General features: G+C 40.6%; 1 protein-coding gene across 3 annotated transcripts in view; it reads left to right on the top strand.

The window, feature by feature from the left end:
* Positions 1-1,972: 1,972 nt before the first annotated feature.
* Positions 1,973-27,494, top strand: part of THEM4 (thioesterase superfamily member 4) — a 45,400-nt gene continuing 19,878 nt past the window's right edge. For all 3 annotated transcript variants that reach the window (XR_011073413.1, XR_011073414.1, XM_068538200.1), the window contains exons 1-2: positions 1,973-2,190; positions 10,591-10,732. Coding sequence is in view for 1 of the 3 variants with exons in the window: in XM_068538200.1 (XP_068394301.1) it covers positions 2,092-2,190; positions 10,591-10,732 (241 nt within the window). In the remaining 2 variants the exon portion in view is untranslated. The remainder of the gene's footprint in view (positions 2,191-10,590; positions 10,733-27,494) is intronic.

The following is a 27,494-nucleotide window of genomic DNA, read 5'->3' as shown; positions in this document are numbered from 1 at the left end:
TATTTATCTCTGATAAATCTCTCCTTATAATAGTCCCTCCAGTCCCACCTTTACTATGTGAGTAGTTACACAGCTGTGTTGGTGGGAAAATATTGTGTAATGATGTGCTGGGGGTAAGCAATTCTAGTAACCCGTTATTCTAGTAACCATTAAGAGTCTTAAAACTTCACCTCGGGATGGACCAAGACTGTGGTATATTGGTAAATATTTAATAAGGTAAGAAAGGAAGGCCCTCATTTGCAGTATCTAAGTGAATACTCCCAGTCAGCCAATTTTAAGCTACCACTGTGATGTGACTAAATGCCATGTTGGGAAGATGTGTGCCTAGTATTCCCCCCATACAAATGAGATAGAGATAAATAACCTCAAGAGCACATACAGTAGTAAAATGCACTAAAAATAATTAGGTAGTTACAGTTTTTAGTATCTAATACTGTCACTGGCCAAGCCCATTAACAATTCCTGGGAAATAAAAATAGAATCTGGGTAATAAGACAAAGTTTAACCTTTTTCTTTTTCTTTGTGCTTAGTCTAGTTTCACTTGCTCACAGGGTGCTGCACGCAGAGATCTTACACCAGGCCCTTCAGACCAGAGTTCCTAGTGTGAAAAGGCTGGGCCTGGCACCTCAGCTCTGGGCCCCTGTCCAGAAGTGCTGCACAGGCCCCTGCAATGCAAGATGGCAGGGGCAGGCCCAGTGCAGATGTACTGCACCCACACCTCCCACACACTGCTTTCTGAAGCCTTGAGCAGCAAACGTGGTGGTGGTGGTGGGGGGTGCCTGCGTGGAGCCGGCCCCTCCCTGCTGACAAGAACCCTATAAAGCAGCCCCAGCCAAACGCCTTTGGGGACGAGCACTTAATCGAGAGCTTGAACTCCCACCTCTTCATTCTCTGACTTCCTTTGCGTCCGAACCAAACTCGGTCTCCTACTGGCTCCAAGATACCGGTCAGAAGGACACTTGCTGGGGACTGACTGAGGAGTGTCATTACAATACCTTCATTTTTTTCATATTACTTAATTGTAAGTTTATATAAATTTTAATAATGTCAGTGTTTAAGGATTGGCTAGCGGAATACTTACAATTTTAACGAGACCGTACAAGTCACCTTCAACACACCACTGGCCTGGGGGTACTTTCTTTCTGAGATGAATACAAGGTAACTTCAAGTAACTCCTAACTTCGGTGACTCCTACTGAAAGAGAAGATCCTGGCAACAAGTAAAATTTAATATACTCTTTTTAATACAACAATGAAGAAACAAGAGCCCAGGTACAATTAAAGAGCGTACAAGGTGTTAGGTGGTGGAGTGGGACTTGGAGCTCAGATATGTCTCCAAAGCTAAGAGATGAATGCATCCGTCAGGTGTTGCTACGATTTCTAGTTGAAAAAGCCAGACTCCAGGACTTTTAGCTCTGCCCGGAGCCTTAAGGGTGTGTGTGGAGGGGCGGCGCAAGAGGTAGAGAACGTAGCTTTGTAAGCGTATGTCCTTTGCACCCAGAAGTCTCTCTACAGATCAATCCCAACCATGGAATTGTCCATGGCCTCCAAGAAAATATTCTATTCCTACAATCCGCTGTGTGCGCTCCTACCCACCTGACGGCTTAAGTCTTCTGCGGGAGGGAGAACTACTAGGCAACAGAGAGCACAGAATTCGGTCGGCCGGCGCGAGACGGGAAAAAAGCCATTGAATCCTCATTAGTAGCGCGTGGCCGCCTGGGCTGAAGAGCTGAGGGCCGTGAGCTGTAGCCGCGGACCCACCCTCCCAGACCTCCTCGTCCTCCCCAGGCCGCCGAGCCGCCAGCGCCGCGCGCGCGCGCCGCTCCAGGCGCCCTCTCGAGGCTTGACATTTGCTCCGGAAGTGGCTCCGGCGCCCGAGGAGGGCCTAAGATTTAACCGGAAGAAAAGACCGACGCCCCCGCTGCCTTCACGCCCCGCCCCCACCCCGCGCGCCAGGCCCCGCCCTCCGCTTCCCTAAGTTAAAGAGTAAGAGCGGGCCGTTGGGTGGCTGGTTGGGTGAATTGACCTCTGCCGCGGCCGCGAGCCAGCCGCCGCGCTTCCGGCGGCTGGAGCCCCGCGCACGCTCGGAGCCATGCTGAGGAGCTGCACCGCGGCACTGCGCACGCTCCGGGCCCTGCGCGGCAGGCGGGAAGGCGCGTCCCCCGCAGCGAAGGACCCGGTACTCGCGCGGGTAAGTCCCGGGCGCGGGGCGGCGGAAGTGGACAGAGGGGTGGGACTTTCCGTCAGGAACAACCCTGTGATATGGATATGTTCAGCTGTTTATCCATTTCCTCATCCGACTGACCTCAGAATAAAAGCTAACATCAGCTCCAAGAGGCATCAATGTTAACGGGGTCACCGGATCTTTCAGTCCTGAGATTCAAGCCGTAAGAAACTGCACAGGAAGGTGACGCCGTTTGTTGGTTTTTTTTTTTTAACATCTTTATTGGAGTATAACTGCTTTACAATGGTGTGTTAGTTTCTGCTGTATGACAAAGTGAATCAGCTATACGTATACATATATCCCCATATCTCCTACCTCTTGAGCCTCCCTCCCACCCCCCCTCTAGGTGGGGTGACCCGTTTTGAAGCAGTGTGCAGGATGCTTGAGTCATGTCAGCAGGTCAAGGAATACAGCTGCTACTAATATTAATAAAGAAAGGTTGTGCCTTAAGCAAGGTCACATAGAAAACACGTGGTACAGTTGGAATCTGAACCTAAGCAGTCTGCCTCCTAACCATTACATTATACCCTCAGGAGAAGAGCACGTCTCTAACAAGGGTTTAATCCTAGTTCTCTACTACTAGTTTATCTACTACTTTACTTATCTACTAGAAAAACTTAAGATATTCTGTCTTATCATTTTTCAGTCAGCAATTAATACACATATTTGCTGCCTCTCACCAGCTATATCCAAGGAATATCTAAAGATAATAGTTTATAGGGATATTGGCTTAATTCTAAATAATTCAATTAAGTAGTACTGCTTAAATTGTCCTCTCTGAATGAGATCAGTTCAATGAAAATAATCATTTTGGACTCGTAAAGGACACACACAAGTGGATCCCATTTAATGATAGTTAAAACCATTTTAACATCTCTGAAAATGTTAAGTTCAAGAATTTTAATTTTTTTTTAAATATTGATTTATTTTATTTTTGGCTGCATCAGGTCTTAGTTGCGGCACGCGGGATCTTTCATTGTGGTGCACAGGCTTAGTTGCCCCACCACGTGTGGGATCTTAGTTCCCCAAGACCAGGGATCCAACCCGTGTTCCCTGCATTGGAAGGCAGATTCTTAACCACTGGACCACCAGGGAAGTCCCAAGTTCAAGAATGTTAAAACAATTTCTATATAGTCCTTATTATTAAGCAGTCTGCTTGAATTGAATAATGAAATAATGTTCACTTTGGGAGAGTCAAGGTAACTAATAATAATTTATAATGAAATCAGCTTCCTTGATTGTTTTAATATTAGAAATAATAAAGAACCAACTTATATTAAAATAAGTAATAGTAAACGGTTAAAAAATTTTAAGGTGAAGTTTTTAGCAAAAAGAAAGGAGAGACTGGCACTTCTAATAGAAACATTTAATAAACATTGTAATGGAATTCTAATGGTGTTAGCTTTAGGGAATAAGTAATAATTGATGGAATGAGGATATTTTTATTGGCAGTTATTTCCTCAGTTATTTAAATTTTTCCACTTGAAGTCTAAAAACTTGTGGTTGAATATACAAAAGAGCATTAAGTATGGGCCATTTATAAGAACAAAGACATCAAAAGAGAATTCTAAAGTTACAGTCTCACTTCCAGGCTCGTGCAGAATATACTTCTCTTTTCAACTTTGGGTTAAAATATCTACAAGACTGTGGTTGGGAGCCTCCAGATAGGGCTATGCGGTAGTCACGTTTCTTTCTTCTGGGCCTTGTGTCTTCTACCAGTTCTTCTCAATCCTTTGGAGACAGGAGATGATACCTCATCCCACTTATCACCATTTTAAGGCATTTAGGATTGTCTTGAATAAGTGGTTCAGCTTCTACTGTCTTACTTAAGAAATTCCTCGATATAAGAGGAAACCTGACTTTAGCAAGGATGTCAACCATAAATGGCTGGCGATTAGGTTCATCATATTTCAACCACCTGACTGCAGCGTCGTATACCTGATCCTCTGCTCTCACAGTTAGAGTGTCCTGGTTGAGGAGATGTGTAACTCACCTGGCATCAAGTTGTAGAAATTCATCAGTTATAAAATTCAGTAAAATGCTGATGAATAAAGTCATCTGCAGTTGCGTTCAATTTAGGACAGTCTAGACACTCTGCTAGCCCACTTATACCAAGACAATTGGAAGCATCGACTTGTTCTTTGAAAAAATCAACACACATTTCTTCACAGGTTCAATCTGGTACTGGTTTGCTGCATCTAACAAAGACTGAACGTTGTTACTATTCACAGAAATTCTAATGCTATAAGCGAATTCCACAAGTTATTTAATAATGTCAGGTTCAGCATCTCTGAGTTTTACTTCAAAGGACTTTAATTCAAGCGTGTTAGTTGTGAACATTAAGTTTAAAAAATAACTGGCTGCAGCAAGGACAACACAGTGAACAGCTATCTTTCGTTCCTGGACCATAAGGATCACATCACACAGTGTTTTCTTTGGATTTATGTAGCTTGTCAACAAGGTTCTGCAGTCAGTCCCTCCCAGCGTGATTTCAAGTTGACCCTGGGTATAAATCCCTGGGTAGACTGTAGATTCAGCTATAGTTGGGTGGTGGATTTAAATCACTGTTTCCTCATGTTATTCATGACACCCATGAAGCCTGCCAATTTAGCTTCCTCTCGAGCAGCAAGTTTCTTCTCGGTCTTCTTGCCACTCTTCTCCACCCCGGAGGCTGCCATCCTCCGTCAGCACGGTTCATGCCTGAACCGCCGTTCCAGGCGAAGGGTTGCAGGCTCCCCATACTCTGGGGCTTCTGTTTACCCAACACCTTGACCGGGATGGGGTGGCTGCAGCGCCCTGCTCCCGAACCAGCGAGCCAGCGGCGGACCACTACGGTAGGACAAGGCCCTGTGGCCCCCTCAAGCTCGCCAGGAAGCGACGACGCGGGCTCTGCTGCGTCTCCCGCAGAACTGAAGCCCAGAGAAGGAGCCTGTGCCAGCTTACTTTTAAAGAATAATGAGTGCAGATCGGTTATTAATCCTGTACCATCGTGCACTTTGGAAAATAAAATGCCCTGTGCTAATCTCACAACAAAGATAGATTCGTTTCTTTAATATGTTGGTGTCTTATAATCTATGTTGAGAATATTTATATTAACGTATTTACGGGCTTTATAACAGTAGTATTTACAGGGCTTACAAATCATGCTTCTTTTGGTTCAGTAACTTAATCTTAAAAAGAGACACATTAAAAAGTTGTAACTTAAGTCCCACTTGAAAAATACATAATCAAAGATCTAGCAAGACCTTTCCTCTATTCAGGGCAACAAAAAATAGTGATTATCCCTAACATTTATCCCTCGTGCACAGAGTCCATGCTGTGAATTTACAGGTGCCTTTACTTCAAGTATCTCTTAATTCTCATCTCCTTGGACTGAAACTTTCATTTTTATTTCTCACAACATCATAGTGTTCATCTGTGGTCCCAAACTCAGCATGCCCCAAACTAAAATTAATGGTTTCACTCCTACTTTCCGCCTCCTGACGTGTACATGAACACTAACGAAAACCTCCTGTTTCTTTTCCTTCTATCCACTCTAACCTTTAAACCACAAGTCAGGAATCATCCAAAACTCTTCTTCTTTCTCTTCCCCCATGATCTTGCGCCTCCCTCCCACCCTCCCTACCCACCCCAATCATGTAGTTTTTAAAGTACATAAATTCTGGAAGTAACCTAACACACACAATTAGTCATAAATTAATATGTATTGACTAATACCTGTCAATTAAGAGGTAGAATAGGATGTGTAAGCTTTGGAGTTGTGAATTTGGGCTTACCGCATCCATAGGTCTCATCTTAAATAGGGAACTGTAGGTTTGATCAGTTCTAGCATCCTTTCATGGACCAGTGCAACAGAGATAATAAAGGCTTTTAGGCATTAGAATGACTCCCTTGACCCTGGGCTCTCCTACCTGATTGTAACTTTCAAAGTCTGGGGGATTCAGCTAAATGCAACAATCTTTTTTTTTTTTTTTTTTTTCCCTTTTTTGGCACTGCATGGCATGTGGGATCCTAGTTCCCTGACCAGGGATCAAACCCACGCCACAATCCTTGGTCCCAATATCCTAAATATCTCTTAAATCTTTTTCATTCCTCTCTACCTAGTTCACCTTCTGACCACATTTCTCCTGGACCTTTACAACAGTCTTTTAACTGGTTTCCTTACCATTGCTTCTCACCTTACAATTCATCCTTTACATCAGAGAGAGCTTTCTAAAACCTAAGTTCATGTTACTGCTTTGCTTAAAACTCCTTAAGCCTCCCCATAATGGAAAAAGTACTTTGCCACTCAAGTACCACCTTCATGATTCTTTAAAGACTCCTTTCTTTAATTAGCTTCATCCTAAGCAATAACATTTATGAAATCCAAAGTGTGATGTGCTATTTATGTCCTTTTATTGATATAATATTCATTTAAATATACATATATCATTGTCCTTGTGCCAGCTAAAATCATCTTTCCTATTGGCCTTTGGAAACATTAACCCAGAAGATGAAATCTAAGCCTTTGTTAAAGCCAAAGAGCCACTGTAGTGTCATCCCTCTTCTGCTTTGCCATCCCTATCTTGCTGCTGTTCTCTTTGCACCTTTCATCTATGAAGACTGAAATCCTAGCAGTTCCCCATCTCTCTGTGCCTTTGCTTGGAGCAGCCCTCCTATTCTTTCCTTAGTGAACTTTTCATACTTTAGAAATCACTGTATCAGTCCTCATCTTTTTGAAGTTTTCCCTGAAAGTCACTCCTTCTATGTCTGTTTCTATTTCTTTTGTAACATTTTTCACACTCGAGGCAGCAGTCACTTGAGGACAGGGCCTAAGTCTTCTCTCTTTGTATTACCTGTTCCTGGCACAGAACCAGAGCATATAGTAGGGCTCAAAAAAGTTCATTGCGGGACTTCCCTGGTAGTCCAGTGGTTTAAGGCTCTGCACTTCTGCTGCAGGGGTTGTGGGTTTGATCCCTGGTCAGGGAACTAAGATCCCACATGCCATGCAGTGCCAAAAAAGGGAAAAAAAAAAAAAAAAGATTGTTGCATTTAGCTGAATCCCCCAGACTTTGAAAGTTACAATCAGGTAGGAGAGCCCAGGGTCAAGGGAGTCATTCTAATGCCTAAAAGCCTTTATTATCTCTGTTGCACTGGTCCATGAAAGGATGCTAGAACTGATCAAACCTAGAGTTCCCTATTTAAGATGAGACCTATGGATGCGGTAAGCCCAAATTCACAACTCCAAAGCTTACACATCCTATTCTACCTCTTAATTGACAGGTATTAGTCAATACATATTAATTTATGACTAATTGTGTGTCTTAGGTTACTTCCAGAATTTATGTACTTTAAAAACTACATGATTGGAGTGGGTAGGGAGGGTAGGAGGGAGGCGCAAGAGGGAGGGGATATGGGGATATATGTATACATATAACTAATTCACTTTGTTATACAGCTGAAACTAACACAACGTTGTAAAGCAATTATACTCCAATAAAGATGTTAAAAAAAAAAAAGCCATCAGTGCATACAGGAATTTGATGGCAAGAATAGGCACATGAGTAATAGCTTTGAAAAATAAATTAAATAAAAAGAGAAAAAAAGAAAAACTATATGATTGGGACCGGATTCTAAGGAAATAATCCAAAGTAGAGAAAAGACTATATTCGCAGTGTTCCAATGATCCTTTTCATTTAAAGCAGCAAAAGATTGGAAACAATTTACATGTACAATTTAAATGGTTAAGTAAATTATAGTATATCATTTTAAAGGACTATTTTTCTGCTGTTGAAAATGGTGATAGCTGAGATTAAGGGCATGAGAAAGTGAACGCTAAAGAATTTTAAGTGATGAAGCAAAAGAAAAATTATATTTCTTACTGAGATTACAAGTATATTAAGAAAAGCTGTAGTTAAAAAAACTTGGAGGAGGGATTTCCATGGTGGTCCAGTGGTTAAGACTCCAAGCTCTCAATGCAGGGGGCCCGAGTTCAATCCCTGGTCGGGATCCCACATGCTGCAACTAAGATCCCACATGCTGCAAGTAAAAGATCCCTCATGCTGCAACCCCTCATGCCTCAACTGAAGATCCTGCACGTGGCAACAAAGATCCCACATGCCGCAACTAAGACCCAGCACGGCCAAATAAATAAATAAATATTTAAATTAAAAAAAAACTTGGAGGAAATATATCAAAATTTTACCATTAGTTATATTAAGATGGAGAGATAATAAGTGGGTTAAAAATTTTTGTTTTTCTTTTCTTCCCTTCCCAAATCTTCTGAGCTGAAAGTCTGAAGGGATAAGCCAGTCCAAAACCATAGGAAAAAACAAAGGTACAAATACTGAGCTAGGGAGTGGAGTGGTCTCAGCCCTACTCATGTTTCCCCTCACGAATTCAAGACTTCCTTTTGTTAGCCAGGAAGTTTTTAGTTCCATAGAGTTCTTGGGGCAGGCTCCCTAAATTCTTACCATCAGGCCAGGATCAGAGCCAGCCCAGAGGTCAGCAGAAGGCTGGTTGGCTGGTTCTTCCATCACAATAACAGCACCTCCCTGTACCCTGGCGTGTAGTCCAAGTGTTGTAGGTACATTGAATCTGAATGAATTGATAAGGGTGCCTGGAAGTAGAATGCCACAGAGTTGATAGCTTCTGTGATCTTAATGTTCCAGGATTTCTGCAGAAGTCAAAATAACTGATTTTCCTTTCTGGTGCCGACGGGCATTTGCTTTGTCCAGCTCTTTTGTAGGTGACACTTTGTCCCCCAAGTCCTCCAGGGCCCATGTACTTTTCCACCTGCTGTGTGGGCACTGGAGTGGTAGCAGTGCTGAGTGCTACAGAGAAGTAGCAGTGGTAGAAGCTGTGGTTATTATGACACCAAGAACTTTTTCCCTCCAACCCCCTCCTCCTCTTTCTTTGTATTCTCTTTCTTGGCATCTGGCTCTGTCACCTACTCCGTTGAACAGTTCAGAAACCTGAGATGGGCTCTTGCATTTTTCCTCTTTCCTCACTCTCCTTATCCAAATAGTCACCAAGTTATGCTTCATGCATTCATAATTTTTCACCTGAGTTATTCCAGTAGCCTCTAGACAGGGCCCTCTGATTCCAATCTTGAAATCACTCCCACTATCTTTCGTATTATGGCCAAATCTGATCTTGTCACTCCCCTATTTAAAATCCCTCCGAGAGCACTGCAGATGCAATTCAAACCAGTTAACTTAGTGTGGAAGCTTCTCACAATCAGACCCTTGCCTACGTCTCTGCAGCCATCTGCTCCTCCCCTTGTACTGAAACAATACCAAGCTTCCTTGAGGCCTTAGTTTCATCATCTGTAAAATGGGGATAATAATTAGTACCTACTTCATATGGTTGTTGTAAGGCCCCTCAAAACTGTTTCATGCCTCCTTGCCTTTGCACACAGTGTTCCTTTGCCTACAATACTCTTTCTATCTGGCTAATTTCTGCTTGGCTAATGAAGATTCAAGTCAAAGAACCCCTACCTGAATACCCAATCTGAGATGAATACCTCTCCCCTGTGCTCTGGCTTCCTGTGTGTTTCCCACTGGTAACACTTTTTACATGGAGGAAAACTGTCTGTCCTTCATCTCTCTTTATCAGCAGTTGCTGGCTGCTGACTAAAAAAATGCACCACATGAGAGTTGCGAGTTAAGTTTTATTTGAGGCAAAATGAGGACTATAGCCCGGGAGACAGCATCTCAGATAGCTCTGAGAAACTGCTCCAAAGAGGTAGGGGGGAAGGTCACTACATATGTGATTTGGTGAAGGGGGAGTACATGCAATCAAGCTAGTCTCTAGTGAAGGTTACTGCTAGTCACAAGGAGCAGACGTCACCATGAAGGATTTTAGTGCTTTTCTAGATATGAGGAGATCCAAGAATTGGGCTCATAAAATCAGCTCCTGAAAATATCTAACTATCTGAAGACCTTTTCTGCCAGTTTTTCTCAGAGCACAGGATGCCTCATTTCTGTCCTCCACCCTGAACTCCTTTCAGGGGGTGTTGAAAATCAGCAGCTGCAGCAGCACATGATTTAACCCTTGTAGAGGTGGACGTCAAGTGCCAGTTTGTAGTTGGCGTGGCTCACCTGTGCTTGATTAAGGTTTAAAAAAAAGAAGGGGGTCTGCAGACCTGGGCTTAATACCAACTCTGCCAATGGCTAGTTGGATGACGTTGAGTAAATCATTTATCCTCTCTCAATCTCCCAATTCTCCCAAGGAGGGAGGACCAGGTGATCCTAGAAATTTGTTTCCACTTCAAAACAACAAGCTTTTGGGAAGAGGAAAAGCAGCAAGATAGTCTTAGAAAATAAGAGAATATGTTATGAAATAGGATGTACCTCCCATTACTCTCCGTTTTTTCCTTTCTTTTAGAGGTGGTTTTCTACTGAGAAAGTCATTCCTAAGGACCATGCTCTCCCCAACCCCAGCTGGAGCAAGGACTTAAGACTCCTCTTTGACCAGTTCATGAAGAAATGTGAAGACGGCTCCTGGGAACGTTTGCCTTCATATAAAAGTAAATATACTCAAAAGAGTGAAGATTTCAAAACCTATTTTCTTGGTAGGAATAGCTACACTCCCATAAAGAATATTTAAATATCAAATATAAAACTAAGAACAGATTGAAGTACTTGTTACCACTTGAAAAAGGAAGGAGGATAGTGCAGGGGGTTTGCTATATTCTCCAGTTTTATAGGCCAGAAATCTCAATAAATTTCACAGATTGTGGGAGAGCATAAAGTCTGTTGCCATTAATAAGAATGCCCCCACCATGGCATCATCATCACCATTATCAGGAAGCGGCCCCAGAAAGCCTCCACCCTACCACATTCTCATCACCTTTCTGTCTTGAGGCTGTCATCACTAACCTCAATTTACTATTTATCCCAGTATATGGCTCTGTCACCCTAAGAAGCTCAGAATACTCAAGTCATCCCCTCATCTCCCAGACTCTAAACTCCCAAGGCAAACTACCCCATCTCCAACACATACACATTGCACTTCATGTCCTGTGTGTGTGTGTGTGTGTGTGTGTGTGTGTGTTTTAATTAATAGACTTTTTTTAGTAGTTTCAGGTCTATAGAAAAAAGAGTGGAAAGAACAGAGTTCCCATATACCTCTTAATTCCTTCTGCCAGCTCTCCATTTATTAACATCTTGCGATAGTAAAGTACATTTGTTGTAATGGTGAGACTGTATTAATACATTAACTAAAGTCCATAGTTTACGTTAGGGTTCACTGTGTAATACTTGATGAGTTTTGAGAAATGTATAATGACATATATCATACGGAATAGTTCCACTGCCTTAAAAATTCACTGTGTTCCTCCTGTTCTTCTGTCCCTCCTTCTCCCGAACCCTTGGCAACCACTGATCTTTTTACTCTCTCCATGGTTTTGCCTTTTCCAGAATACACACAGTATGTAGCCTTTTCAGATTGTTTTCTTTCACTTAATAATATACGTTTATTAAGGTACATTTATTTTTTCCACAGCACTTACACCATCTGGCATGTTTTGTGTTTATTTAACGGTGTGTCTCTCACCACTAGAGTGTTTGCTTCTGTCGACTTAAAAAAAAAAAAGCACGATGTGAGAGTTGCGAGTTAAGTTTTATTTGGGGCAAAATGAAGAATGCAGCTTGGGAGAAAGCATTTCAGATAGCTCTGAGAAACTGCTCCAGGGAGGTAGGGGGGAAGGTCAGTCAGTATATATGTGATTTTGGTGAAGGGGGAATGCATGCAATCAAGCACATATTTTTTTTGCAGAAGGTTTCTGCTAGTCATGAGGAGCAGACGTCACCATGAAGGATTTTAGTGCTTTTCTAGATATGAGGAGATACAAGAATTGGCTCATAAAATCGGTCCTGAAAATATCTAACTATCTGAAGACCTATTCTGCTTTTCCCAAAGCACAGGATGCCTCATTTCTGCTCTCCACCCTGAACTCCTTTCAGGGGGTGTTGAAAGTCAGCTGTAGCAGCACATGATTTAATCCTTGTAAAGGGAGATGGTAATTTTCAATGGCAAGTGCCAATTTGTAGTTGACAGGGCCTCCTCATGGTCATAAATTCGACCATGATGTGGGAGGCATTTCATGACCATTTTGTCCCACGGTGCTAGGAAGGCTCATTCCTAGGTCTGGCGAAGATTTCGCTGATAGGCCACTCAGTGTGCTATTACTGGACTAGGTCTTTTAACAGTAACTAAGGCCTCTGGACCACCTGTCTTACTAATCTGTTATGGTCCAGGAAAATTCCCTCTTGTTGTATCTTCCCATATCTAGAGTTACAGTATTACAATCATTGATCTCATATAAAACTATGTATTTTTGTTGGAGGCTCGGTCACACATTTGGTAATGCAAGAAAAAACAATCTTGTAAAACAGGCAAAATGCAAATAACATAGCTAGCAATATTATCAAAGTCATAGGTGAGAATTAAGCCAAGAACTTCCATTAGGTGCAGCCCAGTATATCTTCAGGTCACCTGACTTAGTCTGTTCTGTACCAATCGTTATCTTTCAGGGAAATGGTATATTGTCACGGTCCATAAGGCTCCCAGCCCAATTTCCTAGTTACTACGCTGGTTATCCTTAGTATAATTTAATTGTTCCCAAGATAAAGGGGTGCCTTAAAACTTAAATGACCATAGCCTGGTGTTAACCACATAAATCCATCCCATAATTGCGGGAGCTTTTATTTCTTGGCTGAAATTTTGCTGTTGCTCTGATTGAGCTTGAGTAACTTTAGAGGAAAATTCATTTTTTTATGGCCAGGGTCAGAGCGGGTATTATTAACTGTCTAGGTGAGGGGATCCCATCTAGTAATATCAAGAGTAGCCTGAACAGGCCTGAACTTTCTTTCTTCTGAAATAAATTTCCTAAGGGCCATCCAGTTAGAGCCTTGGAGTAGAGAAATCCACCAAGGTAATCCAGAAGTACTAGACAAAGGTGATTGGCCACAAATCCAACAATTGGATTGATTTTTAAAACTAGCATAGGATCGTGTCCATGATAGAAAACATTTGATTTATATGCAAAGGTGCGAGAAGTCAAGAAAACTTTATAAATGATAATACGAATCAGGTCCAGCATCTTGTGAAAGCTGTCTGCTTCTGATGTTGTCTTCTTCTCATCCTGGTGTGAATGTAGTTTCCTCTGAGCGGTGTTTTAAGGTGAGTTTGAGGTCAGCAGTCCTCTCTATAGACCAGTCTGGTGCAGCAGCCCTTTTTAAGTGGGAAGTATGAATCCAAGAGTGGATCCCTTTAGTTTTGCTGCACATGAGCTAGTTAAGGGTACCTGGTGAGGGCCTTTCCATCTGGGTTGTAGTGAGTCCTTTAAATGATGTGTTTTCCAATATACATAGTCCCCTGGTTGCAGGTCATGGGGCAAATGATCTTCATCCAAAGATACATTACTGAGATAAGCTTCAAAAACAAACTTAGAGTGTGCTTTTAATAATACAATTTAACTTTATATCAATATAACATAACAACAAGGAGCTATCCTGGAAGTGAGTCTTAGTAAATACAGACCTCCATTAACAAAACTGGGATTTAACATTCATTGAAACATCTTTTTCTCTCTAAAATTACCCTCATTTCTACCAAATATAACCAAATTAAGACTAATTTGTTTGCAAAATAAATCTGGTCTCAATAAACTTGGCCTGATGCTTTATATAACTATAATTGATCATATAGGCTTTTCGCTTGCTGAAACTTTTATAAGGAGTCTCAGGCTGGACTTTTAAAATACCTCTCAGGGCTAGGAAAGTCACCAAGGGCTTATCACAGATTTCGCCTAACAGATCTAGGTGAATTCCTCCCTTTTCAAGGTCCCAAATTACCTTGAGTTTTCTGTACCTGTTAGTGAGGTAGCCTTCCTAATTTATCTGAAAAAGCTACTGGCAACCTGAGAGTTTCCAGTGTCTGGAGGGGACAGATAGCAAAGATAAATGTTTCAATCCTGCTTACAAAGGTATAATTTACCAAATTACTATAAGTCATAATTAGTTTGGGGGAAGGTTTTCCTTACACCTGGAAAACACAGATTTAAACCAGTAATTTTTCAGATAGAAACCATAAAATTTATAACCATATTCACCAGTTCACTCAGTCCTATGTAACTAATCCTTTTTGTTAACAGCTTTATGAAGCCATCAGGTTTTTCATTAGAATTCTTCAATTTCTTACCCAGTTCAGCATTATGTTCTGAAAGTCAGAAACTTGTATTTATCCAAAAGTCCTTTCTATAAGTCTTCTTGAAGAGGAAGCATTTTTGCAAAGGCATTAGAGTGAAACCGTAAGTGTCTATAATGACAAAAAACTTAAGTCACGTTTAAAATCTGATTACAATGCAATTAACAAAGAAACTTGGTTACCACTGTGACATACAACACTTTAAGATAATAACTAGAATTATGACTGATAACATTTTACCAGGACATATCAGAATTTTAGGAACTCCATATAATTTCTAGGATATATTTATTAGTAACATTTACCATACAATATAACCTAAGAAGATTTATTACTCATTTGACATTACTTCCCATGTAATTTAACATACCAAATGAATCTAATTAGTTTAACATCTCTCTTTGGGATGTATCAGGGGCCCTTTGAAGCATCCCACAGTTAGCTAGAGGTCAAAAGAATGTCATTAAAATTTGATTTAGGAAGTTTTGTCAAAAAATATCAGAAAGGATTTAGAACACTCAGTCAGATAGGATCACAAGTCACTGTGAAACAATGTTATTCACTTAGCCCAAGTAACAATAAAAGATTCCAAAGGCAAATACAGAACAGATCACTTAAAAGGTAAAGAAACTTGAAATCTGTTATCAAAGGCATTTCAACATTATCAGAAATCTTACCCTCTTGAGAGAGAAAAACCAAATTCAAGTTTTGCACCCGCTTACTTTTTAAAATTCATTTACGGGACTTCCCTGGTGTGCAGTGGTTAAGAATCCACCTGCCAATGCAGGGGACACGGGTTCGAGCCCTGGTCTGGGAAGATCCCATGTGCCTCGGAGCAACTAAGCCCATGCACCACAACTACTGAGCCTGTGCTCTAGAGCCCGCTAACCACAACTACTGAGCCCACATGCCTAGAGCCCCCGTGCTCCGCAACAAGAGACACCACCACAATGAGAAGCCTGCACACCACAACAAAGAGTAGCCCCACTCGCTGCAACTAGAGGAAGCCCATGCGCAGCAAAAAAGACCCAACACGGCCAAAAATAAATGAATAAATAAATAATAAAAAATAAATAAATTACATTCATTTACTCAATTAAATTTATTTTAACCTTAGTCAATCCGGACCATGCACAAAACTCTTTTCTCGGGGTCCCCTTTCCACAAACCTTTTTATGACTTTCTGTATCCATCACTTTATTTCCCATTCAGAAACAGCCAGCTATAAGTTAGACCTACTTCCTTTTCCCTTAATAAAATGCAATTCCATTCCTCATGACTTCTTTACTGGAAACATACATCCTACTTTCCTACTGTATACTGAAATGTTTCCTTTATTATTTCTATTAGCTTTAGTTACATGTTTAAATTAGAATCCTCAGCTCTTAAAACCTTAATTTCTTGTGAAAACTAAGAAGTAAGCAATTATGAACTGTCCTTTACATTAGCATTCTATAGATTGGTGAACATAAATACCAGTGATATTTTGTAAAAACATTTGCTTTCTTTAGAGAATGTTGCACCAAACATATTCATTTATAATCCTAAATACCTTTTGTTTCTCTGTAAAAGGAAGCCAAGGTTCAGTAATTAATGTTTCAGTATCTTATTTTATTTGGGAATGACCTAGCTATTCAATAAGCTTCCATCACTTAACTTAATTTAGCACAACTCTACAATTTCAAGTTACCAGAATCTGGAGAGACTATTTTAGATAGACATTCGTAAAGCATAATTATTCTTAATAGAGTTTATCTAAAAGCTCCTATCTCATTTACATTTTCTTTCCTTAAATGTTTCTTCACATCAAGTTACTTTCCCTGCTGACATATTTGTAACAGATATAACAAGATTTTATTTAGCTTATATTACACCTATGTACAATAAAAGTATTACACTTAATGTTGATGACTCTAAAACCATGTCTGTATTAATTAGATCAACAAACTTAAAACATTAATACCAGATATTTATTTAATACTGAATATTTCCCAGTTCACATGAACCTGAAATTCGTTTAGCTTAATTTCTCTTGTATTTAGAATTGTTTGATTTGTGCTTACTTTTTTTTTTGAATTTTAATTTATTTATTTTTTTATACAGCAGGTTCTTATTAGTTATCCATTTTATACATATTAGGGTATATATGTCAAACCCAATCTCCCAGTTCATCCCACCACCACCTCCCCACCCCTGCCACTCTTCCCCCTTGGTGTCCATACATTTGTTCTCTACATCTGTGTCTCAACTTCTGCCCTGCAAACCAGTTCATCTGTACCATTTTTCTAGGTTCCACATATATGCATTAATATACGATATTTATTTTTCTCTTTCTGACTTATTTCACTCTGTATGACAGTCTCTAGATCCATCCACATCTCTACAAATGACCCAATTTCGTTCCTTTTTATGGCTGAGTAATATTCCATTGTATATATGTACCACATCTTCCTTATCCATTTGTCTGTCAGTGGGCATTTAGGTTGCTTCCATGTCCTGGCTCTTGTAAATAGTGCTACAATGAACATGGGGGTGCATGTGTCTTTTTGAATTACGGTTTTCTCTGGGTATATGCCCAGTAGTGGGATTGCTGGGTCATATGGTAATTCTATTTTTAGTTTTTTAAGGAACCTCCATACTGTTCTCCATAGTGGCTGTATCAATTTACATTCCCACCAACAGTGCAAGAGGGTTCCCTTTTCTCCACACCCTCTCCAGCATTTGTTGTTTGTAGATTTTCTGATGATGCCCATTCTAACTGGTGTGAGGTGATACCTCATTGTAGTTTGGATTTGCATTTCTCTAATAATTAGTGATGTTGAGCAGCTTTTCATGTGGTTCTTGGCCATCTGTATGTCTTCTTTGGAGAAATGACTGTTTAGGTCTTCTGCCCATTTCTTGATAGGGTTTTTTTTTAATATTGAGCTGCATGAGCTGTTTATATATTTTGGAGATTAATCCTTTGTCTGTTGATTCGTTTGCAAATATTTCTCCCATTCTGAGGGTTGTCTTTTGGTCTTGTTTGTAGTTTCCTTTGCTGCACAAAAACTTTTAAGTTTCATTAGGTCCCATTTGTTTATTTTTGTTTTTATTTCCATTATTCTAGGAGGTGGATCAAAAAAGATCTTGCCGTGATTTATGTCAAAGTGTTTTTCCTATGCTTTCCTCTAAGAGTTTTATAGTATCCGGTCTTACATTTAGGTCTCTAATCCATTTTGAGTTTACTTCTGTGTATGATGTTAGGAAGTGTTCTAATGTCATTCTTTTACATGAGGCTGTCCAGTTTTCCCAGCACCACTTATTAAACAGACTGTCTTTTCTCCATTGTATATCCTTGCCTCCTTTGTCATAGATTAGTTGACCATAGGTGCGTGGGTTTATCTCTGGGCTTTCTATCCTGTTCCATTGATCTATATTTCTGTTTTTGTGCCAGTACCATATTGTCTTGATTACTATAACTTTGTAGTATAGTCTGAAGTCAGGGAGTCTGATTCCTCCAGCTCTGTTTTTTTCCCTCAAGACTGCTTTGGCCATTCGGGGTCTTTTGTGTCTCCATACAAATTTTAAGATTTTTTGTTCTAGTTCTGTAAAACATGCCATTGGTAGTTTGATAGGGATTGCATTGAATCTGCAGATTGCTTTGGGTAGTATAGTCATTTTCACAATATTGATTCTTCCAATCCAAGAACATGGTATATCTCTCCATATCTTGTCCATGTTGGTATCATCTTTCATTTCTTTCATCAGTGTCTTATAATTTTCTGCATACAGGTCTTTTGTCTCCCTTGGTAGGTTTATTCCTAGGTATTTTATTCTTTTTGTTGCAGTGGTAAATGGGAGTGTTTCCTTAATTTTTCTTTCAGATTTTCCATCATTAGTGTATAGGAATGCAAGACATTTCTGTGCATTAATTTTGTATCCTGCAACTTTACCAAATTCATTGATTAGCTCTAGTAGTTTTCTGGTGGCATCTTTAGGATTCTCTATGTATAGTATCATGTCACCTGCAAACAGTGACAGTTTTACTTCTTCTTTTCCAGTTTGTATTCCTTTTATTTCTTTTTCTTCTCTGATTGCTGTGGCTAGGACTTCCAAAACTATGTTGAATAATAGTGGTGAGAGTGGACATCCTTGTCTCGTTCCTGATCTTAGAGGAAATGCTTCCAGTTTTTCACCATTGAGAATGATGTTTGCTGTGGGTTTGTCATATATGGCCTTTATTATGTTGAGATAGGTTCCCTCTATGCCCACTTTCTGGAGAGTTTTTTCATAAATGGGTGTTGAATTTTGTCAAAAGCTTTTTCTGCATCTATTGAGATGGTCATATGGTTTTTATTCTTCAGTTTGTTAATATGGTGTATCACATTGATTGATGTGCATATATTGAAGAATCCTTGCATCCCTGGGATAAATCCCACTTGATCATGGTGTATGATCCTTTTAATGTGTTGTTGGATTCTGTTTGCTAGTATTTTGTTGAGGATTTTTGCATTGATATTGGTCTGTAATTTTCTTTTTTTGTAGTATCTTTGTCTGGTTTTGGTATCAGGGTGATGGTGGCCTCATAGAATGAGTTTTGGAGTGTTCCTTCCTCTGCAATTTTTTGGAAGAGTTTGAGAAGGATGGGTGTTAGCTCTTCTCTAAATGTTTGATAGAATTCATCTGTGAAGCCATCTGGTCCTGGACTTCTGTTTGTTGGAAGATTTTTAATCACAGTTTCAACTTCATTACTTGTGATTGGTCTGTTCATATTTTCTATTTCTTCCTGGTTCAGTCTTGGAAGGTTACACCTTTCTAAGAATTTGTCCATTTCTTCCAGGTTGTCCATTTTATTGGCATAGAGTTGCTTGTAGTAGTCTCTTAGGATGCTTTGTATTTCTGCGGTGTCTGTTGTAACTTCTCTTTTCTCATTTCTAATTTTATTGATTTGAGTCCTCTCCCTCTTTTTCTTGATGAGTCTGGCTAATGGCTTATCAATTTTGTTTATCTTCTCAAAGAACCAGCTTTTAGTTTCATTGATCTTTGCTATTGTTTTCTTTGTTTCTATTTCATTTATTTCTGCTCTGATCTTTATGATTTCTTTCCTTCTACTAACTTTGGGTATTGTTTGTTCTTCTTTCTCTAGTTCTTTTAGGTGTAAGATTAGATTGTTTATTTGAGATGTTTGTTGTTTCTTGAGGTAGGATTGTATTGTTATAAACTTCCCTCTTAGAACTGCTTTTGCTGCGTCCCATACATTTTGGATCATCGTGTTTTCATTATCATTTGTCTCTAGGTATTTTTGATTTCCTCTTTGATTTCTTCAGTGATCTCTTGGTTATTTAGTAATGTATTGTTTAGCCTCCATGTGTTTGTGTTTTTTATGTTTTTTTCCCTGTAATTGATTTCTAAGCTCGTAGTGTTGTGGTCAGAAAAGATGCTTGATATGATTTCAATTTTCTTCAATTTACTGAGGCTTGATTTGTGACCCAGGATGTGATCTATCCTGGAGAATGTTCCTTGTGCACTTGAGAAGATAGTGTAATCTGCTGTTTTTGGATGGAAGTCCTATAAATATCAATTAAATCTATCTGGTCTGTTGTGTCATTTAAAGCTTGTGTTTCCTTATTAATTTTCTGTCTGGAAGATCTGTCCGTTGATGTAAGTGAGGTGTTAAAGTCCCCCACTATTATTGTGTTACTGTCGATTTCCTCTTTTAGAGCTGTTAGCAGTTGCCTTATGTATTGAGGTGCTCCTATGTTGGGTGCATATATATTTATAGTTGTTATATCATCTTCTTCTATTGATCCCTTGATCATTATGTAGTATCCTTCCTTGCCTCTTGTAACATTCTTTATTTTAAAGTCTATTTTACCTGATAAGAGTATTGCTACTCCAGCTTTCTTTTGATTTCCATTTGCATGGACTATCTTTTTCCATCCCCTCACTTTCAGTCTGTATGTGTCCCTAGGTCTGAAGTGGGTCTCTTGTAGACAGCATGTATATGGGTCTTGTTTTTGTATCCATTCAGCGAGCCTGTGTCTTTTGGTTGGAGCATTTAATCCATTCACGTTTAAGGTAATTATCGATATGTATGTTCCTGTTACCATTTTCTTCATTGTTTTGGGTTTGTTTTTGTGGGTCCTTTTCTTGTCTTGTGTTTCCCACTTAGAGAAGTTCCTTTAGCATTTGTTGTAGAGCTGGTTTGGTGGTGCTGAATTCTTTTAGCTTTTGCTTGTCTGTAAAGCTTTTGATTTCTCCATCGAATCTGAATGAGATCCTTGCCAGGTAGAGTAATCTTGGTTGTCGGTTCTTCCCTTTCATCACTTTAAATATGTCATGCCACTCCCTTCTGGCTTGTAGAGTTTCTGCTGAGAAATCAGCTGTTAACCTTATGGGAGTTCCCTTGTATGTTATTTGTCGTTTTTCCCTTGCTGCTTTCAATAATTTTTCTTTGTTTTTAATTTTTGCCAATTTGATTACTGTGTGTCTTGGCGTGTTTCTCCTTGGGTTTATCCTGTATGGGACTCTCTGCGCTTCCTGGACTTGGGTGGCTATTTCCTTTCCCATGTTAGGGAAGTTTTTGACTATAATCTGTTCAAATATTTTCTTGGGTCCTTTCTTTCTCTCTTCTCCTTCTGGGACCCCTATAATGCGAATGTTGTTGCGTTTAATGTTGTCCCAGAGGTCTCTTAGGCTGTCTTCATTTCTTTTCATTCTTTTTTCTTTATTCTGTTCTGCAGCAGTGATTTCCACCATTCTGTCTTCCAGGTCACTTATCCATTCTGCCTCAGTTATTCTGCTATTGATTCCTTCTAGTGTAGTTTTCATTTCAGTTATTGTATTGTTTATCTCTGTTTGTTTGTTCTTTAATTTTTCTAGGTCTTTGTCAAACATTTCTTGCATCTTCTTGATCTTTGCCTCCATTCTTTTTCTGAGGTCCTGGATCATCTTCACTATCATTATTCTGAATTCTTTTTCTGGAAGGTTGCCTATCTCTGCTTCATTTAGTTGTTTTTCTGAGGTTTTATCTTGTTCCTTCATCTGGTACATAGCCCTCTGCCTTTTCATCTTGTCTATCTTTCTGTGAATGTCAGTGCTTACTTTTTTTAAGCCAATTAAATAGAGGTCATTTACAAATTAACCTCAGCAGCATTATCCAAAGAGACACACATACTGAGACATACATATATCTAGACAGACACAACGAGAGATCTATATAGCTTCATTTTCTAAACTTAGTCATGAATCAGATATCAAAATATAAAACTCACTAGTTTATAACTAACAGTTGGAATAAGAAAGAATTTTAAAGGCTTTGTTCCCTGTTATTTTCCTCAGACTCAGGACTTAGACATGGTCTATATAAGATAATTGTTCCTGAGAGCCCTAGTTTCAAGGCACAGGGAGAGAAAATCAAGTTCTCCTAGTAGGACTTGTTCCTCAGGGTCAGAATTCTGAAGAGATATGTTTCTGTTTTTTGGGGTTTTTTTTTTCCTTCAAGCTAGCTTTCTCTACTAGTTGGGAATTAAATGGGGGTTGGTTAACGTTCGACTGGCATTAGGTACTTAATTGGCACAATTGAAGGTTCATAATTTTCGTAGATACCCCCTTTTCTTTCTTTTTAATGGTTTTGAAAAGTTGGTCTGATATAGTTTCAAGTAATTAATTGTTGGTTTCCTGAAAAGAAGTTACTCTATCATTTCCTCTTTTAGAAGCTTCTAGTTACCAATCAAAGTAAGCATTCCATTCAGTCTGTTTGACCTCATGGCTGGCTTTTTTCTAACTGTGTGCGCAAAAATATTAATTTTGGAATATCAAAAGAACCCCAATTTGGTCATTTTAGGTTGAGATCTCCTTTGGTATATTTCTGCAATTAAATAGGTACTTGGAAATATGAGTTTTGTACATACATAAACCTGCCTGGAGTGTTAGTCAGAGGCTGGCTTTCTGATGCCCCTTGTTTCTGTGTTTGAGAGGCTCTATCTCCCATTTTAAGTTGAATTTGTCAGGCATAAAATTTACTAGTGAAATTGTGTGGTGGACCAGTGTGCTGCTTGTGAGCTTAGCTCCTCTAGGCCTCACCCCAGAGTTGTTTCAGCCCTCTTAACATGTCTCAGTTTCTCCCTTCAGTGGTCTTAAGGCCACCGCGGGTGCTCGAATCACTGAATGGCCAATTCTTATGCATGCCCCTGGATGAGGAAGCCTTTTAATTAATGAGTAGGTTTCCCTATGTGATCGCTGCATGGCATGAGGACTGTGCCTCCACCACTCCCGTAAATTTCTCAGTCACCTGAGAAAGCCAGAACAGGCCGGGAGGAGTCTTGTGCCCTTTCTTCGGAGCAAAACTCTCATGTAATATCTTCACTTTTATCTTGACAAATTCTATTAAGGCAGCTGAACTGAGGAAAAGCATCAGATCAGCCTCTTACCTAACCACTCAGTGCAGACCACTCAGTCTCCTACAACTGAGCAAACCGTGGTATCTTTCAACCAGCTCCCCCTCCACAGTATCTTTCACCTGGGTGGGTATTCCCTGGTATCTTTCAACCGAGCCTCCCCCAGTATCTTTCAACTGGGTGGATATTTCCCTGGTATCTTTTAACCAGGGCCCCCACCCCGTATCTTTCAACTGGGAGGAGGCAGGTACCTGCTACTCTGCCAAATAAAACTCAGGATCATCAACCAACACGGGAGATCCGAGAACTAGAAGAGACTTACCCAAATTCATTTGGACTTTCCAAGGAGGCGGATGGGTGCAAGGGGCCTCTGCTGGTACCAAGGCTCCGGTTCCTGGTAGAGTTTAGGTGAAGGAGAGAAGTCCACTCTGGGTCCCTTCGTGGTCGCCATAAAACTGTCAACTTGAAAAAAAAATGCACAATGTGAGAGTTGCGAGTTAAGTTTTATTTTGGGCAAAATGAGGACTATAGCCCAGGATACAGCATTTCAGATAACTCTGAAAAACTGCTCCAAAGAGGTAGGGGAGGAAGATCAGTATATATGTGATTTTGGTAGAGGGGGAATGCATGCAGTCGAGCGAGTCTCTAGTGAAGGTTACTGCTAGTCACAAGGAGCAGACGTCACCGTGAAGGATTTTAGTGCTTTTCTAGATGTGAGGAGATACAAGAATTGGGCTCATAAAATCGGCTCCTGAAAATATCTAACTATCTGAAGACCTTTTCTGCCAGTTTTTCCCAAAGCACAGGATGCCTCATTTCTGCTCTCCACCCTGAACTCCTTTCAGGGGGTGTCGAAAATCAGCAGCTGCAGCAGCACATGATTTAATCCTTGTAGAGGTAGATGGCAAGTGCCAATGGAAAATACCAATTCATAGTTGACACTTCATAAGGGCAGAGATTTTTGTATGTTTTATTCCCCACTATATCTCCAGTGCTTAGAACAGTACCTGATACATAGTAAGTGCCTTATACATATTTGTAGGACGAAGAAAGATAAGAAGGAAGGGAAGAAACACACACCAAGGAACCTGCTTAAGATGCTCTACTTGGTTTTTTTTTTTACCTAAAATCTCTTCCCTCCTGTAGTGAACACTCTAGTGATGAGAGACAAACCACTAAAAACCGAAAACAAAGTAGGTCAGATGGTGATACATGTTATGAAAAAAATAAATGCACTTTAATAACAACAAAAAAAGGGAGATCCCTCATATAGGAATTGGGAGGAACAATGGACTGCCTTCTTTTCTGCCCGTTGCTTTCTTTAAAAAAGAAAAAAGAAAAACCAGAAGTTTATTAGCACATATACCTCATGTATACCTGGGAGATACCCAGGGAAAAGTGAGTAACTCCCCGAGGTAGCCTAAGCCACCAGTTTATTTTTTGTTATTAATTAATTTATTTATTTATTTACTTTTGGCTGCGTTGTGTCTTTGTTGCTGCGCGCAGGCTTTCTCTAGTTGCGGCGAGTGGAGGCTATGCTTCGTTGCAGTGCATGGGCTTCTCATTGCGGTGGCTTCTCTTGTTGTGGAGCACAGGCTCTAGGCACACGGGCTTCAGTAGTTGTGGCATGCAGGCTCCGTAGTTGTGGCTCACGGGCTCTAGAGCGCAGGCTCAGTAGTTGTGGCTTGTGGGCTTAGTTGCTCCGTGGCATGTGGGATCTTCCCAGACCAGGGCTCAAACCTGTGTCCCCTGCATTGGCAGGTGGATTCTTAACCACTGTGCCACCAGGAAGTCCTAAACCACCACTTTAAATACCATTTTCAGCTAAAGACAAAAGGAGGGTGTTGGGGGTAGGGGACGTTGTGAGGAGATTACCAGGAAAAGATGTAAGTTGCTGCTTTCTCCATTGAAAATATTCTCTTGTGATTTAGAGTTGTTTTTCTCTTCCTGGTACTGAGAGGGAGACACCCTTACAAATGGAGATTTCCTTTATAAATGTAAATTTTCCTTGCAAAAGGTTAACCTCAGTTGTTTTGGAATAGAAAACGGGTTGGGGGGCTTCCCTGGTGGCGCAGTGGTTGAGAATCTGCCTGCCAATGCAGGGGACACGGGTTCGAGCTCTGGTCTGGGAAGATCCCACATGCCGCGGAGCAACTAAGCCCGTGTGCCACAACTACTGAGCCTGCGCATCTGGAGCCTGTGCCCCGCAACAAGAGAGGCCCCCACAGTGAAAGGCCCGCGCACTGCGATGAAGAGTGGCCCCCACTTGCCTCAACTAGAGAAAGCCCTGGCACAGAAACGAAGACCCAACACAACCATAAATAAATAAATTAATAAATTAAAAAAAAAAAAAAAAGAAAACGGGTTGGGAGCTACAACTACAGTCTTAACCTTTCTCTGTCTTCTCTTGCTTTCTATTTTAAACCTTACAGCCAGTCATCTGGACTTAATTTGAACCCCTCCAATCATGGAGTACTTGGGACTGGGGTGCTTTTTTCATTTTGGACAGCTCTAACTGTATTGAGCTATAACCTCTTGTACTTTCATCCATTCAGTTGGTTCTACCATCTAGGAACACACAGAATAAGTATAATCCTTTCATTTGGCATCGTTTTATATGGATTAGAATATATCAATATATATTGGAATTTAGGAATCAGATCTATGTATCTCACTCCTGTGTGCCTGCCAATTCTCATTGCCAGGCCAATCTTCTCTGTTGTTTTCTGGCTTTTTTCCCAGAGGGTATTTCAGTCTCCTTCACATTCCTAGTTGCTTTTCCCAGGACATGTTCCAGTTTCTCAGATCCTTAGTATATGCTTCCCAGAACTAAGATTGAAACTCAAATTATGGTCTTTCCATGCAGAGTAAGACATTAGCACTAAGTAGGTAGCCATGTCACACTGTTGACTGACAGTCAGCTAACACCCTGTGGCTTTCATTTGAATTATTTGTCTCCCCTCTTCTGCACCTATGTGGCTGACTTACTGAGCCTAACTGAAGAACTTTATATATATACCTAATATATATACATTTTTCATTTTTAGAGTCAGCCTGTAAAGACCTTTTTGCTTTCTTATTCACAACGTCCCTTATATATTCATTCAACAACTATCTGTTGAGTATCTGTGCTGTGCAAAGTGTTGCATTCCTGAAACAAGCCTGAGTACATAGATGGGGTTCCTGACTGCATGAAGCTTATACAGATGTTTCTTATTTTACTCATTGTCTTTTAATCATCTAAACATACCTTTAGTAGGTGTTTGGGGATTGTGATGTTTGGAGGGTTTTTTCTTTGTTTTTTTTCTTTTGGCCACGCCACGCAGCTTGCGGGATCTTAGTTCCGTGACCAGGGATGGAACCCATGCCCCCTGCAGTGGGAGCACAGAGCCCTAACCACTGGACCTCCAGGGAACTCCCGTGATTTTTTTTTTTTTAATGACCTCAAGTAGGCCCTTAACATTGCCTGACAATCATATTTCATTTTTCCCTCGTCTACTCACTCTCCTGCTCTCCTAGATGACTATTTCCTACCTTCTTTTTCTCAAGCCTCACTCTCAGCTGATCTTGCCTCCTGTTTCACAGAAAATAAAAGCAATCAGAAGAGAATTTCCAAGCAACCCCTACCTCATTTACCCTCTTCCCTGCGTCTGTGCCTGATGTTCTGCTTTTTCCTGTTATGAATGAACTGACCATACTCTTATGAGAGGCCAAGCCTTCTATTGGTGCACTGTATTCTATCCCTTTGGCCTACTTAAGGATATCCCTCTCTGCTAGATCTTTCTCATCAGTGTACAGACATGCCACAACTGGGTTTCTCTCTTCCTGGTCTCTCTTAAACCTCTTCAGGCAGACTCTCACTCCCACCACTCCATCAGAACTACTGTCACCGGTGACCTTCATGTTGCTAACCAATGACCTTGCTCAGCTTTTGGCACAGCTGATAACTCCTTTCTCCTTGAACTTGGCTTCCAGGACACCATAGTCTTCTACTTCACTGGTTCTTCCTTTTTAGTTTCTTTTGCCAGTTCCTCCTTGTCCTCAAACTTAATGTTAGGGTGCCCCATGTCTCAATCCTTAGTACTCCTTGCTTCACTGTACTCTGTTGGTAATCTCATTCAGTCACATGGCTTTAGAGGCCATCCAAAAGCTGACGACTTAACTAATTTCATGGTTGAAATATAGTGAGTGGGTTCAAATTCTGGTTCTACAACTTAAAGCTGTGTGACCTTGGGCAAGTTACTCTACCTTTTCTTGCCTCAGTTTCCTCATGGTATTTGCTGAATACTTCAATATTTGCTGAAGAAATGAATGAAACAGGGGCTTCCCTGGTGGTGCAGTGGTTGGGAATCCACCTGCTGGTGCAGGGGACGGGTTCAGTCCCTGGTCCAGGAAGATCCCACATGCCACAGAGCAACGAGGCCCTTGCGCCACAACTACTGAAGCTCACGTGCTCTAGAGCCCTCAAACCACAACTACTGAGCCCACGCACCACAACTACTGAGCCCATGTGCTGCAACTACTGAAGCCCACACACCTAGAGCCCATGCTCTGCAGCAAGAGAAGCCACCAAAATGAGAAGTCCACGCACCTCAACAAAGAGTAGCCCCCGCTCACCACAACTAGAGAAAGCCCGTGCAGCAACAAAGACCCAACACAGCCAAAAAAAGAAAAAAAGAAATGAATGAAACAAAAATAAAA

This window comes from Eschrichtius robustus, chromosome 3 (genome assembly GCF_028021215.1).
Source record: "Eschrichtius robustus isolate mEscRob2 chromosome 3, mEscRob2.pri, whole genome shotgun sequence".
Lineage (NCBI taxonomy): Eukaryota > Metazoa > Chordata > Mammalia > Artiodactyla > Eschrichtiidae > Eschrichtius > Eschrichtius robustus.
The sequence above is the reverse complement of the archived record's forward strand: the minus strand, read 5'-3'. Positions and strand labels throughout refer to the sequence as shown.